The sequence below is a fragment of the Bos mutus genome, chromosome 10 (assembly GCF_027580195.1).
Source record: "Bos mutus isolate GX-2022 chromosome 10, NWIPB_WYAK_1.1, whole genome shotgun sequence".
NCBI classification, from domain to species: Eukaryota; Metazoa; Chordata; class Mammalia; order Artiodactyla; family Bovidae; genus Bos; species Bos mutus.
The window spans coordinates 11,925,025-11,941,587 of record NC_091626.1 but is presented as its reverse complement, the minus strand read 5'-3'; the positions used below and the strand labels follow the sequence as shown (position 1 = coordinate 11,941,587).

General features: G+C 35.5%; 1 protein-coding gene across 5 annotated transcripts in view; it reads left to right on the top strand.

The window, feature by feature from the left end:
• The window catches only part of DPP8 (dipeptidyl peptidase 8), a 53,874-nt gene that overhangs the window by 3,106 nt on the left and 34,205 nt on the right, over positions 1 to 16,563 (top strand). For all 5 annotated transcript variants that reach the window (XM_005899969.3, XM_070377295.1, XM_070377296.1 and 2 more), the window contains exons 3-6: positions 1,144 to 1,413; positions 7,773 to 7,885; positions 13,570 to 13,743; positions 14,588 to 14,756. In XM_005899969.3, the coding sequence (XP_005900031.1) occupies positions 1,144 to 1,413; positions 7,773 to 7,885; positions 13,570 to 13,743; positions 14,588 to 14,756 (726 nt within the window). The remainder of the gene's footprint in view (positions 1 to 1,143; positions 1,414 to 7,772; positions 7,886 to 13,569; positions 13,744 to 14,587; positions 14,757 to 16,563) is intronic.

Below are 16,563 nucleotides of genomic sequence, written 5' to 3'. Positions count from 1 at the left end.
TTGTTGTAGAAGTGGTTAATAATTATGTGAATTGGTTATACAAATGCAGTGCAGTTTATCTCCCAGGTCCTCATGTTTTTGGCATTTATTAGTTCCAAAAGAGCAGGTTGCCCCAAGTTTTATGTTGTTCCTTTTTGGTAGTGTTATAAATAATGCATGTCAGAATATCTTACAGTGGCTTATAATAACACTTGTTGTTTTTTTCTGATACTTTGCACCTGTTAATATTTAAATATTGAACTGGATAGAGGAAAAAAAATCATCATCTTCCAGATTTGTAAAATGAAAGAAACATCGTTAGTAGATAAAATGTTAATATTGTTTTGGGGTTGAACTAGTAAATTGGGTTCCGACTTTTGTCAAAATATTGATAATACAAACATTAAATGTTTTCAGCATAAATTACAACTAAAGCCACTTTCTTCTCTTCTCATTTGATCATGAGAGTAAAAGTTGTGTAATCAGTAATAAAAGTATAAAGGCACACAAGGGATGGTCAAATAGTGCTATCTAGCAAGAGCAAAGACAAGAAAAACGTATCAACCAGTTAGGTCTTTTGGTGTTTGGAGGTCCTATTTAAAAGGAAATGGTATTTGTATTATCTTGGGTAAATGCTCCAGGATGATTATTACAAGTACATTTTTTTTTGCAACAATTTTATTAGTGTTCTGATTGGTTGTGATTATTTCTGTTAGTTGAAGAAGTCCACAATTTATCAAATGTATTACTTTTTTAAAGTGCAAAAACACTCAACTCCCTTGGCACATTTAGCTTCACTATTGACATGCTCTTTGAAGGAACATAGCAGCCAACTGGCATATGGCCTGTTTCCTTCCAGTGTGGGAAAGAAGAAGGAATTTTGGCAAGAGATACCTAAGGAGAGCCTTTTATAAAAGTTGCCAAAGAGATTTATAGTCACTGTGAAATAGACATGACCTCAATTTTTTTTTTAAATCTGTTTCACACTGAACACAGAGAAGGGGGAGCTATTGCTTTTCTTACTAAGTTTCATTGCAACTGTACTGAAAAGCACTTTTCCCCCTTTTTTTGGGGAGGAAGGGGGACCCTAATCAGGCTGTCATTCTGGTTAATGTAAGAGAGGACAGATCTGTGAACTTCATGTGGCTTATTTATTTATTTTAGGAAAATGCAACATGGCAGCAGCGATGGAAACAGAACAGCTGGGTGTTGAGATCTTTGAAACTGCAGAGTGTGAGGAGAATATTGAATCACAGGATCGGCCTAAATTGGAGCCATTTTATGTCGAGCGATATTCCTGGAGTCAGCTTAAAAAGCTGCTTGCTGATACCAGAAAATACCATGGCTACATGATGGCTAAGGCACCACATGATTTTATGTTTGTGAAGAGGAATGACCCAGATGGGCCTCATTCGGACAGGATCTATTACCTTGGTGAGTGTGAAGTCATAGTTTCTGAAAGGAAATGCTTTCTTAATTCAGAATTAGAGGCTAGATGCAATGGGCACTCAAATTTTGTTGAATAAATAAGTGAATCAGTGATGGCTCCACTAAAGAGAAAAAAATAAATTGAAGAACTTCAGTTTTGGTACTGTTTTAACTTTTTGTCCCATTAATTTTGTTTTTATTTGCAGATAACAAATCAGTTGATCATGATCTTACTTTCAAAGTAAAGATGCCAGATATTACTTCTTCCTAAAGCTAATTGTAAATGATTTTCCTTCAGTACGGTCAGTTTCTTTAGGAATGGTGGATGAGGAACACACATAATAAAACCAGTAGTTTGTTCCCATTCTCAACAGCTGCTGCTTTCATTTTTTTAATCAAGGCTGGTCTTGGTCTCTTCTTCCTGAGCCCATTCAGTCCAGATTTAAGATGTTGACCTTAAGTCTATTATATCACTGATTGACTTTTTTTGTTTCTTTTTTGTTTATAAACCTTAAATGTTTTGCTAAGATGTTGTGGTAAAAGGAATAGGTAGTAAAGACTGAGCACCAAGGATGCTTAGGCACAGCTGATAGCTCAGCTGGTAAAGAATCCGCCTGCAATGCAGGGGACCCTGGTTCGATTCCTGGGTTGGAAAATCCCCCTGGAGAAGGGATAGGCTGCCCACTCCAGTATTCTTGCCTGGAGAATCCCCAAGGACAGAGGAGCCTGGTGGGCTGTAGTCCATGGGGTTGCAAAGGATCGGATACAACTGAGCGACTAAGCACAGAACAGCATTGAAAGAAATGACTAATCTATCACATACATAGACACAGGGCGGTAGATAAAGAGGCGGTCTTGGAGTCAGAAGCCTAGGCTCTGGCATCAACTCCATGGCTGACTTACTAACCCTGTGAGTCTCAGTTTCCTCATCTATCAAACAAGGATTAATATCTATCTCACAGGATTGTCTTAAGTGTTGAGTTGACCAAAAAGTTTGTTCGGGTTTTTGTATGCTCGTATGGAAAAACTTGAACAAACTTTTTGGCCAACCCAAATTTAAACAAATGTTAATAAACACAATACTGTTCTTGTACAAGCAAAACAAATTTTACTACAGCTAGTCTGAAGAAGAAAACTAAAAAAGAAAAGAAAAAAAAAATTTGGTTGTGCGATCTCCCAAGCAATTGTCTGCACTACAGTATTATTTTTTAGGATTAGAAATAATAGTTGTAAAAAATACCGGAAAAAAACACCAAATAATAGTTGTAAATTACAGTATGCTACCTAGTATTCACCAACTGGTAATTATTATTTGTACAGTTATTAGCTTAAGTCCCAAAGGCCCATTTATTCATTCATTGTCACTCATTGAATACATTTATTGAGAGATGGTGCTGAAATATTTAGGTAAGTTGTCTGAGTGAAAGTGAGTCTTTCAGTCATGCCTGCTGTTTGTGATCCCATGGGCTATAGCCCGCCAGACTCCTCTCCATAGAATTCTCCAGGCAAGAATACTGGTGTGGGTAGCCATTCCTTTCTCCAGGGAATTTTCCCAGCTTGGGGATCGAACCCAGGTCTCCTGCATTGCAGGCAGATTCTTTACCATCTGAGCCACCAGGGAAGCCCAAGTCATCTTGGAATACATATATATCTTTCTCAAGAAACTTATGCTGTGGCTTTGTTGGAAGCAGAAAGTCAGACTTTCCTTTGATTGGAGAAGCATTGTAAGAAAAGCTCATCCATAATTGCTAAATCAGGCAATTTGGTTGGAAGAGAGTTTGGGCAAAATTAGGGGGAAAGGCCTTATATTTTGTATAGTATTTAAAACTTATAGCCATACTGTCTGTAGTTCTTAACTGTAAACAAATGTCTCACAAAAATGTTTATTAATTACCATTAAAAGTGCTTACCAAAAGGGATTTCACCCCTAATACAGTAGTTGAAATGGGATCCCAAGCCCATAAATTTTGGAGTTCCTTCATGTAGTCATGCTATGCTATTTTATTTTCCTAACCCACAGCCTGAGGGAATGAATGTTTGGTCGGTGTTGGTTGGTAGAGTAAGAAAGAAAAGAATGTGAGAGATGAGAACACTGAAGGAGCTGAGGCCCGAGTAAACTCCCACAGCTGAGAGTTGGGTGGGAAAGGACGGGCTGAGATGAGTTTGAGGGCACTGACCTCCTGATATGCCTTTGTTTACCAAGTTTTTAAAAATAGGTCTCATGCCCTCCTCCAAAAGTGTTTTTTTTTTTTTTTTTTTGATAGTCTCTGCATGAGTCCACATTAGTAATTATAGATTTTTTTAAAGCAATTTCAGAGTATTCCATTATATAATTATGCCATATCCAGGCTTCTCTGGCCATGGGATTTTCCAGGCAAGTGTACTGGAGTAGGTTGCCATTTCCTTCTCCAGGGGATCTTCCTGACCCAGGGATCGAACCCAGGTCTCCTGCCTTATAGGCAGACGCTTTACCCTCTGAGCCACCAGGGAAGCCCCATATTTTACTTTACCAGGCCCCTACTAATGGCCATTTAGGTCTTTCTATTTTGGTATTACAAAAAATGAGGGAGCAAATATCACTATATATCATTTTATACATGTGTGAATTTACTTAATAGGACTAATTGCAAAGAGTGGAATTACTAGGACAAAAGGTGTACACTTTCTGAATTCTTATTGATATTGTCAAACTACCCCTCCATGGAGGTTACAGAGTTTACATCCCTGTCAGCATTGTCTCAGAGTATGTATTTCTCTGTACCTGTACCAATAGTGAGTGAGCAAACTTTTTATCCTTCCCAATCTAATTGGTGAACAGCAATCCCTCACTGTGATTTTTTTATTATTGTTTTTTTAATTGAAGTGTAATTGACATATTAGTTTCATGTGTACAACATAATGATTCAATATTTGTGTACATTGTGAAATGACCATTACAGTAAGTCGAGTTAACATCTGTCACCATAGTTAATAAAAAAATTTTTTTCCTTGTGATGAGAACTATTAAGACTTATTCTCTTAGCTACTTTCAAATATGCACTATAGTATTATTAATTACAGGCATCGTGCTGTTCATTATATCTCCATGCTTCATTGTAGTTTTAATTCGTATTTCTCCTATGAGTGAAGTTGAGCATCCTTTCACATATTTACAAGGCATTTGTGTGTTTTTTTCTGTGACTGATCTGTTTGTAATCACTGTCTATTTTTTATTGGGTTGTGGGTACTTTTCTTGTCAACTTAAAGCATTTTTTTGTACAGTGAGGGAATTAATCCATTGTGATATTTTTTCCCTGAATGTTGAATTTTTCCCTGAATGTTGAATGTTTTTTGCCTTTGGTCCTTTTGTAGAAATTTGTGGGTTGTTTTTTTTTTTTTGGTAGTTAAATTTTTACTTTTTATGTAGTTTTGTATCCCATCTAGACATCTAGAAAGGTTATCTCAACTCCAGATTGTATTTTTTTGAAATCCTTATGTACTTTGGACTTTGTTTTGCTCCATTGATCTGTCTGTCAAATCAAGGGCCAATACTGTGCTGCTCTTACTATTATTACTATAACTTTAGATGTTTTACTGTTTGACAGTAAACAAACAGTACTTTTCATTACTCTTTTTCATACTTTTCCTGATTATTTTTGTTTGCTTGTTTTTCTGTGAGAACTTTAATTAGCTTAAAGCTCCTTTCTCCCAATCCTACTTAAACTGTGTTATGTTAGGATTGCATTATATTTACAGATGAAGTTAGGAAAATTGACAGTCTTTAAAATATTTATTTATTTTTGGCTGTGCTGGGTCATCGTTTCTGCACAAGGGCTTTCTCTAGTTGCAGTGAGCAGGGGTTATTACTCTTTGTTGCTGTGCTCGGGCTTCTTCTCACTGCAGTGACTGCTCTTGCTGTGGAGCACAGACGCTAGTGCTCGGGGCTTCAGGAGCTGCAGTGCGTGGGCTCCGCGGTGGCGATGTACGTGTGCAGTTGCCCTGTGAAATGTGGAATCTTCCTGGACCAAGGGTCGAAACCGTGTCCTCTGCATTGGCAGGCTGCTTCTTAACCACTGGACCACCAGAGAAGTCCTCTTTAAAATAATGAGCTTTTCAAGAAAGTTGTATGCCATTTTATTTGCTCAAGTGTTTTATATCTACCTGAATATTAATTTTTTCCATATAAGTTTGTTTCAAAAAAATTAATATACTTCAGATCAGTTCAGTCGCTCAGTCGTGTCTGACTCTTTGCCACCCCATGAATCGCAGCACGCCAGGCCTTCCTGTCCATCACCATCTCCCGGAGTTCACTTAGACTCACGTCCATCGAGTCAGTGATGCCATCCAGCCATCTCATCCTCTGTCGTCCCCTTCTCCTCCTGCCCCCAATCCCTCCCAACATCAGAGTCTTTTCCAATGAGTCAACTCTTCGCATGAGGTGGCCAAAGTACTGGAGTTTCAGGTTTAGCATCATTCCTTCCAAAGAAATCCCAGGGCTGATCTCCTTTAGGATGGACTGGTTGGATCTCCTTGCAGTCCAAGGGACTCTCAAGAGTCTTCTCCAACACCACAGTTCAAAAGCATCAATTCTTCAGCGCTCAGCTTTCTTCAGAGTCCAACTCTCACATCCATACATGACCACAGGAAAAACCATAGCCTTGACTAGACAGACCTTTGTTGGCAAAGTAATGTCTCTGCTTTTGAATATGCTATCTAGGTTGGTCATAACTTTTCTTCCAAGGAGTAGGTGTCTTTTAATTTCATGGCTGCAGTCACCATCTGCAGTAATATACTTCAGACACCAGTAAATACTGTTGTGTCAACAAGAAAGAAACAATGGGAAAAGGTCATTCTGTGTTACACAGAGCTGGAGAGTGTGTATGATAGAAATTTTTATTGGTCACGGTTGAATCCTGGAAGACATGGAACAGTAGCAGTTTCAAGAGGGGAATGTGAAGGGATTGTGGGAAATGACTCATTGAGAATAGATGAGAACCAGCTTTATCCTAGTTGCATGCTGAAAGCTCTTAGAAGGGAAAGGCTTAAGGAGGATATGATTGTATTTTGTACGATTATGAATAGTATGGATAAGTGGCTACTGTCTTAAGAAATACGTAACAAAGTAACTCTGGAATGTGCAAAGTAGATCTAAGGCAAAACTAAGTGCTGGGTTGGGGAGATCCCCTGGAGAAGGAAATGGCAACCCACTCCAGTCTTCTTGCCTGAAGAGTCCCATGGTCAGAGGAGCCTGGCAGGTTACAGTCCATGGTGTCACAAAAGAGTCAAGACACAACTGAGCAACTAATACTCCCACAAATGCTGAAATAAGTATCAGCTGATAACTAACTTTTTACTCCGAAAGGCAAGACAGACTAAGAAAGGTTTAAGTAAAATTTAGGATAATAAAGGGATACAGGAAGCTGTGAATCTTTGGGGACTCATCCCCAGTCTTTGCAAGGGTTAGCATGGAAGTTAGCATGTCCTTCCACAGACTACCTTCTCTGCCGTTATCAGAAACACAAGACTGAAGATTTATTCTGCCAGGAGAGAGTTTTTGTTCTTCCTGTGTTATTTACTTTCTCTTTCTCTCCCCCCTAGTTTTTTTTGGAAGTGATAACCTTTCTGGTACCTTTATGGTAGAGTAAAAGGACTTTATTTTACTATGAGTTTTCTTTGGTTCACCTCTTCATAACCATGTTGTATTTCTGTTACTTCTCTCTGTTATGTAGTTTATTCTACACTGCTGTGATCTTCCCGTTCAGTTATCCTATGATTTCACAGAATAGACCCATCTTCTACTTAACGTGGACCTCTTTCTTTCACAGTTCCTGAGTAAAGGATAAAGAGACTTTTAGCAAATCAGATATCAGATTCTGTGTTGTTTTAATGTGAATGTCCTTTCATTTGAAGCTTATTAGTGATTATAGTGAAAGAATATTTATATTGAAGAAAAACTCAAATTCAGTTAGACCTATGTATATTTCTAAATGAATACTGTAAATGATTCAGAAAAAGAAGCTTAATCATCTGAAGTTGTCACAAAGCACCCCCATTTGAAATCTGATAAGTCTGTTGCCAATTTGTAAGACACTAACAATTTTTTAAAAAACTAAAAATGACACATAACCCTTACAACATCTTATATACTTTTTATGTTTGCTTTGAGAAGGACTAAAATTTGAATATTTTCTGGGAGCCTGGGTTTTACTGAAGAAAATTAGCATGGCGTATGGCGTGCGCATCTCTGCCTTGTTAACATGCATTATAGGTCCCACAGAGTACAGCATCCTGCAGTATGTAAGAGGCGTTGTGTACTTACTGCTGTGATTGTTGTAAACAGATTGCCATTTTTTAAAGTAACAAAAGATGATTGTTTTCTTTTATAGCTATGTCTGGCGAGAACAGAGAAAATACACTGTTTTATTCTGAAATTCCCAAAACCATCAACAGAGCAGCAGTCTTAATGCTCTCTTGGAAGCCTCTTTTGGATCTTTTTCAGGTAGGATTAAATGTTGTTGTTATTATGATTTTCTGTATGGTTTTAATATTGCATTTATTTAGGGGCAGAAATTCAATTGGGATCTTATACTTGAAGTAGATATGAATCAAAAGGAATTAAGATATATGTTAATAAAGTAATAATAAAAACAATTTTAAAAGACCAATAAGTCATAATATAAAAAAAGAATTAAAACATTTTTATGTTTTTCTGTGTATGACCCTGAAATTTGATTTAATTCTCAATATCTGAGACTAGGGATATTAGATGTTATTAATACAATTCAGTTTTTTTTTGGCTACCCAGTGTGGTGTGGCATGTAGGATCTTAGTTCCCCTGCTGCTAAGTCACAGTGTCTGACTCTGTGCGACCCATAGACAGCAGACCACCAGGCTCCCCCGTCCCTGGGATTCTCCAGGCAAGACCACTGGAGTGGGTTGCCATTTCCTTCTCCAGTGCATGAAAGTGAAAAGTGAAAGTGAAGTCGCTCAGTCGTGTCCGACCCTCAACAACCCCATGGACTGCAGCCCACCAGGCTCCTCTGTCCATGGGGTTTTCCAGGCAAGAGTACTACCAGGGATCAAACCACACCTGCTGCAGAGGAAGCATGGGCTCTTAACTTCTAGACCACCAGGGAAGTTCCCAGATTTTTTTTTTAACTACCTTCTCCCTGTTTAACCACCTTTCCCTCTGTAAACTTGCTAGTTACATGGTTCTCACATTTTGGGAGAGAATTGTTCACATAAGAGAAGTAATATATATTTCCAGAAAGCTTTTATTTAAATCTTTAAATTGTAGTTCTAATATTTAGTAACAGTACTAATATAAGGATTAAATAAAGGTACTAAGTTCAGTTTTTGTTTCTAAATAGCAAGATTCAATTTAGGGAAAATCAAAGGTTAAGTTTTTTCCTTCAATATTTTGTCTTTAGACAAAATGTAAATGGTCGAAAACATCAAAAGAACAAGATTATAGTTTGGGTACAGTTGTTTGCCTTTTAGGTTCTCACTTAATATTTTTACATTGAATATTATTGAATGGCATATTTGTGCTAAATGAACCAAAATGTGATATTTCTCTTAAGAAGTAAAAAAAAAAAAAATAGCTTCCATGACAGCTAACCATTTTGACTATAACTGTTTATCAAGGATGTTTTTCACATTGCTTTGTGACTTTTCTTTAAAGCAGAAACATTTCTTATTCTAAGAACAGTGTGTTAAACTAAAATAATGGTCGTTTTCACATAGAGTAGGTTGTAAATTAGTGAGTCAGAGGTTTTTGTGTGGTTTTTTTTGAGGTCTATCATGGAAAATTTCAAACCGTGCAAAAGCAGAATCCCATGTGAACTGGTTTTAACAATGATCACATCTTGGCCATCAGTGTTTCATTACAGCCTTTCCAGTCGCCACCCCCACTTTTCAGAATATTTTGAAACAGCTCCCAAATATATCATTTCACTCCTAAATAGATCGTATCTCTAAAGAATATATATTCTTTTTAGACATTACCACAGTATCATCATATCTTAAAAAGTCATTAATCATTTCTTCATATGAAATATTCAAATTTTCTTGATTTTTAGATAAATGCTCTCTTTTTTTTACACTTGATTTGTTAAATAGGATTGAAATAAGTTTGATATGTTACATTTTATTGATAGGTTTCTTAAGTTTCTTTTCCTTTTAATCCTTTGATTTTCTTTCTGTCCTTTTCTCCCCATTACGGTTTATCTATTGAAGAAAGAGGGTCTGTTCTGCTGATTGTATTCCTATGGTGTTATTTGATACGTTCTTCAGTTTCCTATATTTTCTATAAATAGAAATAGGTAGTCAGGTCTAGAAGCTTGATTAGACACAGGTTTGCTTCCCCTCCCCACCCAAGACTACTTTACAGATCAAAAAAATTGAAAGCAAGGTCTTGAACAAATAACTCTACACCATGTCCATAGCAGCATAATTCATAATAGCCAAAGTGTCCATGGACAGAAGAACGAATAAACAAAGTCTGGCATATATATGTGACAGAATATCATTCAGCCTTAAAAAGGAAGGAAATTGTGACATGCTACAACATCAAGGAACCGTGAAGACATTACGATAAGTGAAATAAGCCAATCACGAAAGGACAAATGCTACATGACTCCACTTATATGGGATGCCTAAAGTAGTCAAATAGACTACCAGAATGGTAGTTGCCAGGGACTGAGGGAGAGAAAAGTGAGGAGATGCTGTTTAATAAGTTTAATGGATATAGAGTTTCAGTTTTGCAAAATGGCAAAGTTCTGGAGATGGGTTGCACAACAATGTGAGTATAATTAACAGTACTGAGTGGTATACTGAAAAAGTTGTTAAGGTGGCAAATTTTATGTTATATATATTATTTATATGTATATATGTTTTTGTACAATTTAAAAGGTAAAGAATACTTCATCAATAATGTTGTATGCCCCCATCAAAAGTCATATAGAACTTTAGTTGCTTGTGATGATAGCGTCGTTTGATCATTACCTAGATCTATTATAAAACAGTGAGTTTTTATCATTCCTTCTTCATTTATTAACTGAGAAACTTCTATAAAGAGAAAACTGCTATTCAACAATTATTCAGTTATCCTGAGGAGAAGTTCACGATAGAAAGGCAGGATGTTTCTTTCCTTTCTTTCCCATTTTTCAAACACAGTCTTCTATGTGTGATAAATTAGGAGTTTTGGAGAGTATTTGGTTTTCATTTTCATATCTTTATTAATTTACAGTGTAGCCTGTTTGGTATGTTTTGATCCATTGACAGTTGTTATTCTTATTGTACAAATTATCTTATTTTTGACTGTTAGAATCCCCGTCAACTTGACATATCAAATCGTTTTGACATGATCCTGGTAGTAATTGGTATTTGGTGGTATGGAGATGTTTCATGATCATCTTTCACACTGCTTTTTCCATGCTTGGAATCAGCCATATCTGTCTGCTTCCTTTAGAGGAAAGTGGTATTAAGAGACTTTGATCTGAGTACTAGTTACTGAGGGACAAGCTGTATACATAATCTTTATTTGTTTTTACATCTGTGTTGTGTTGTACAGACGAATCATATTCAACCAGTTCCCTCTTGATGGACATTTTAGTTATTTTCAATCTTTGTATTATAAATAGTACTGCATTAAAATAGCTTGGGCATACAACTTTTTACATTTTGCCAGTGTATCTTTAAACTAGATTCCTAGAGCTGAAATTATTGGACCAAACGGTACATGGTTTTGTAATTTTGCTAGGTATCAAATTTCCTTCCATAGGAGCTGTGCCATTATGAATTTCCATCAGCAAGGAATAATTGTACCTGTTTTCCCATAGATTCTCCAACACAGTTTGTAGTCAGACATTTGGATTTTTTGCAAATCTGATAGAAATGCTATCCCAATTGTAGTTTAATTTGCTATTCTTTTATAGGCAGAGTTGATCATCTTTTTATCTATAAACCATTTTTATGTAACATGGTCCTTTTTTCATTTTTAGAAGCCTTTTATTTCCTGGAGATATTAACCCTTTGTCTGTGATATAGTTTCAGATGTTTTCATGAAGTTGTAATTTGTATTTTTGTGTGTCTGTGTGTGTGTGTGCATGTGCTCATGCACCACATGAAAGACTTTTGTATGATAAAATGTATCCTTCTGATATTGCTTCTAGAATTTGTCTTTTATCATAGGACAGTTTTTCTACACTCGGGTTATAAAAGAATTTACCCATGTTTTTATCTAGTGCTTTATATGGTTTCACTTTTTAAAGGTTTATTGAGGTATAATTGACATATAAAAATTGCAAGTATTCGGTTTAATAGATTTGGATATGCATACATACTTTTATTTATTTTTTTCATTAAAAATGATTTTTTAAAGCAATTTTAGGCTTACCATAAAGTTGAGAGGAAAATACAAAGATTTCAATCCATATGATTATTTTATTTATTAAATTTTTATTAGAGTATAGTTGGCTTACAGTGTTATCTTAGTTTCAGGTATACAACAGTGAATCAGTTATACATTTACATATACACGCTTTTTTAGCTTATTGTCTCATATAGGCCATTACAGAATACTGAGTGAGTTTCCTGTGGTATAGAGTAGGTCCTTATCAGTTATCTATTTTATACATAATAGTCTGTATATGTCAGTCCCAATCTCCCAATTTATCCCTCCTCCCACTTACTTGGTATCTATATTTATTTTTAGATCCACACATAAGCAGTATCACATCTTTGACTTCACTCAATGTGGCAGTCTCTGGGTCCATCCATATTGCTGCAGATGGCATTGTTTTGTCCTTTTTTGTGGCTGAGTGATATTCATTTGTACATACATATGTACCATACCTTTTTTGTTTATTCCTCTGCTGATGGACGTTTAGGTTGCTTCCATGTCCTGGCTATTGTAAATAGTGCTGCAGTGCATGTTGGGGTCCATGTATCTTTTTAAATTATGTGTTTTTCCAGATATATAAACTTGACTACTTTAAAAGTACTAGTCCTTGAGACGTCCCTGATGGTCCAGTGATTGGGACTCCATGCTTCCACTGTGGGAGACCAAAGTTTGATTGGGAAACTAAAATCCTGCAAGCTGCGGCTTGGCTAAATAAAATAAAATAAAATAATTAGTCCTTGATAGCAGAAACCATATCTGTTTCCCTTATTTATTCCTTTATTTATCATAAAGAGCTCTTAGGGAAGATGTGGATATAAATTCTTAAAACTAGCACTTACTAGATTTGTTTTCTTTATGTTTCTTCTTATACATGTGAAATTTTATATATATGTATCAGATAATACTTTTAGTTTGGGAAGGCCCCTCATCATCATCAATCATTAATTACAAATATTCTTTGACGGAGATTTTAGCTGTTGCTTTAAGTGGGAAAACAAAATGAGACAGATTCTGCTCTCACGTTTTTTTTAATTCATTTACTGAAAGAAAGTGAAAAACAAAACTATAGCCAAATGAGTAAAAGAGATAGTAACTCTTATAGAAATATCGGGAAACTTTCCTGGCCAGCGTTGATTTAGGGCTAAGGTTTTGGGATAGCAGTAAAACTCAGATGGATAGAAAGAAAAATGGCCTCTCAGTGTGAAGGGAAATGGAACAAAGGCCAGGAGCCAGAACACCACAGTAATGTGATGGGCCTGACCTGGGGTTTTATTAGAGTAGTATTAGCGGATGTAGTGGAAAGGAACTAATGACAGCTGATGTTTGAGAACTTTACTCTGTGCCAATCATTGTGCTAATAAACATTTTACATATTTTTATCTAAGTTAATCTTCACAGTGCTGAAGTAAATGGTTTATTACTACTCTGAAAGTGAAGAAAACTACTTTTGAAGAAATTAAACTACTCTAGAGTCTCCTCTTAAATGCATGCAGAGCTGCTGTATTACATTTAAGTTGTAGGAGATCTTGAATGCCAAGTCAAAGTAATGGAGCTTAATGCTTGCTCTCTAATGAATGCAGTATTCATATAGGGACCTTTTACCAAATTTTTCAGCAGACTTCCCAAAATTAATCTGTTTAAAGTTGTAACAAATTTTGGGATCACTCAAAATGTAAACTCAGTAATACTGTAGATGCTAGAATTTCAGTGCTATTAATAAAAGCAAAAAGCTGGCTTTCAGAAAACTGGAATAGGAGACCTCTCTCTTTCTGCATTAGGCGACACTGGACTATGGAATGTATTCTCGAGAAGAAGAACTATTACGGGAAAGAAAACGCATTGGAACAGTTGGAATTGCTTCTTATGATTATCACCAGGGAAGTGGAACATTTCTATTTCAAGCTGGTAGTGGAATTTACCATGTAAAAGATGGAGGGCCACAAGGATTTACTGTAAGTTGATTTTACTGCTTGATAAACTGCTAGGTGTCCTAAAATTATTTGTGTCCAAATCAGAAAGATAGTTAAACTAAAAAATTCTGCTTACCAGTTATTTACCACTAACTTAGTAGTAAAGAAAATAGGAAATATGGGTATTAATTTCCCTTATGGGTATTAATTTTTAGTTAATAATTTTTCAGTGACATTAGTTATATAATTTTAAAATACTGAAAACACTTGTTATGTAGGAAGAGTTAATAAAGGGAATCAGTGTGCCATTTTTTGTGTAATTGCTGAGTTGGATTTTCAAAGATAATGATATCACAAGACAATCCCTTTTTGGTTCTTCTAAAAGCTTAATTCATCTCAATAAATAGTTTAAAATTTTGATTTTATTCCAAGCAGTTTTTCATGTGATATTAGAACTATTCTTCTGATAGAATTGTGACGCTTCTAGCTTTCATTACAATGTTATGAACAAATTATTTTATATTGGTAAAATTAAATGGAAACATTTAATAAGTGAAATAGGCATATAAGTTTAATAAAAGTATGCAACAAACAATAATTACTCTATTTAACAGGTTTGGTCAACAGAATTTATGAGGTGCTGTTATATTGTCTTTATTTCCGTTCCTATTAGGCTTAGCTTATTAATTCATAGGAAAAAAATGATTCATTTCTTGTAAGGCACATAAGTACATTTTTCTGGAGAGCAGTTATCACAGTTGATATTATACTTAGGATTATTATTCATTTTATAGGAAGGGTGCTGGTACAACACCCTGTATTGTATGTATGTAAATAGGTATGTATAAGCCTGATACTTGCCTTTAAATGTTGTTTACTTTTCTAGCAACAACCCTTACGGCCCAATTTAGTGGAGACTAGTTGTCCCAACATTCGGATGGATCCAAAACTATGCCCAGCTGATCCAGACTGGATTGCTTTTATACATAGCAATGATATTTGGATATCAAACATTGTAACGAGAGAAGAAAGGAGGCTCACTTATGTGCACAATGGTAATTCAGGTTCTTCAAATCAATTTTCCTAAAAAATATTTTTAAAATTTAATTTTGTTTTGCTTACATTTTGAAATCAAAGCATGCTGATCTTTATATTTTAAATTTAAATCTTTAAAATTAGAAAACAAATGCAACTTTTTTTTATAAACTTGTATGTATCACCTATAGAATGCTACTTGTTTTTTTTTGTAGTTGATGGCTATGTTTAATGTCTTGATTTTGCTGATATTATAGGTGTCTTCACATGTCCAAAATAATCAAGTATGTATTCAATGCATGCACTTTTAATGTCAGTTATACCTCAGTAAACCTTAGAAAAGATGATAGTGAACCTTAACAAAAAGAATACAAGTTTCTGAGAACACTAGATTACATAAAATTTCCTATGGGGTAAAAGAAAGAACTACCTCTACCACCACCAAAAATGAAATAACAAACAAAAAGAATCATTGTAATGCTACCTTGTTTTAATGGTTATTTTCAGACAGCACAACCGTAGCACTTATCTGATTGAAATAAAATTTAATTTAAAAAATCTAGTTTTTAGGAAAACAAACAAAAACTCAATACACACTGTAAGAACTACTTAAAATTTTATTTTCCCTTTTTGGAGAGCCTGCTTAGTTATTTTGTCATAATAGGAAAAACAAAACTTTCTGTGTTGTGGAAATATTTAATTTTTATTGAAATGACTTTAATAATACTAAGCACTACTAAAAGGGCTTCCCTTGTGTCTCAGCTGGTAAAGAATCCACCTGCAATGCAGGAGACCTGGGTTCGATCTCTGGTTAGGACGATCCCCTGGAGAAGGCAAAGGCCACCTATTCCAGTATTCTGGCCTAGAGAATTCCTTGGGCTATATATATAGTCCATGGGGTCTCAAAGAGTCAGACATGACTGAGCCACTTTCACTAAAAGCACAGAAATGATATGGATTTTTTCCTTTTTCCTCTAAAGCTTTTATGCAAATGAAAGAAGGGAAATAGTTTTTTTTTTTTTTTTTTTTAAACATGGAAGTACACCTTAAGGTTAAGCTCCATGATGAAGGACAGTCCTCTAAAAATTTATTGTCCAACTTTCCCGTAATTTGATGGTCATAAAACTGATTTATTGGGCATGGGCATCTTCCTTAATAAATTATTTTAGAATATGATAGTGTATTGGCAACAGTTTTTTCATCATTAAGATAGTCAGTGTTAGAGAAGAAGTCTTTTTCTGAACAACTTATATTGATTTAAAAAAGCACTGAATTAGAAGTCAAGAAATGTGTTCTAACCATTGTCAATCAAGAAAGATATATCAAGTTCCTGTGTGCCAGACAATGTGGCAGGAACTAAGGATACAGAGTTGAATAAGACGTAGTCCTGGCCCTAAAGGAAATAACAAATAAACAAATAACAAATAGATAACAGAACAGAATGATAAACAGCAAACATTGGGTGTTATAAGAGTACAAGCCAGGGTAGTGGTCCCAGAAGGCTTACCTGAAGAGATGACACTTAAACTGCTCTCAAATAGTGACTGTACATTAGCCAGTACACTCCAGGCAAGAGGACAGCCTGGAAAGGCCTTGATGCGGAAGGCACCATAGTTTGTAAGAATTAGAAGCAGTCCTACGCTCCTAAAGCATGAGGTGTGAGTCAAGATATAGAGAAAGATGAGGCTGGCACATAAGGGCAAGGAGAAGGGTGGACAATTTCTTATGTAAATGAACATGGCCTTTATCATGATACGGGGGTTCATTGGAAAAAGCTTTTAGCAGTTGAGTAGTGTGGTCAGAGTCCTATTGTAGATAAATTGTTCT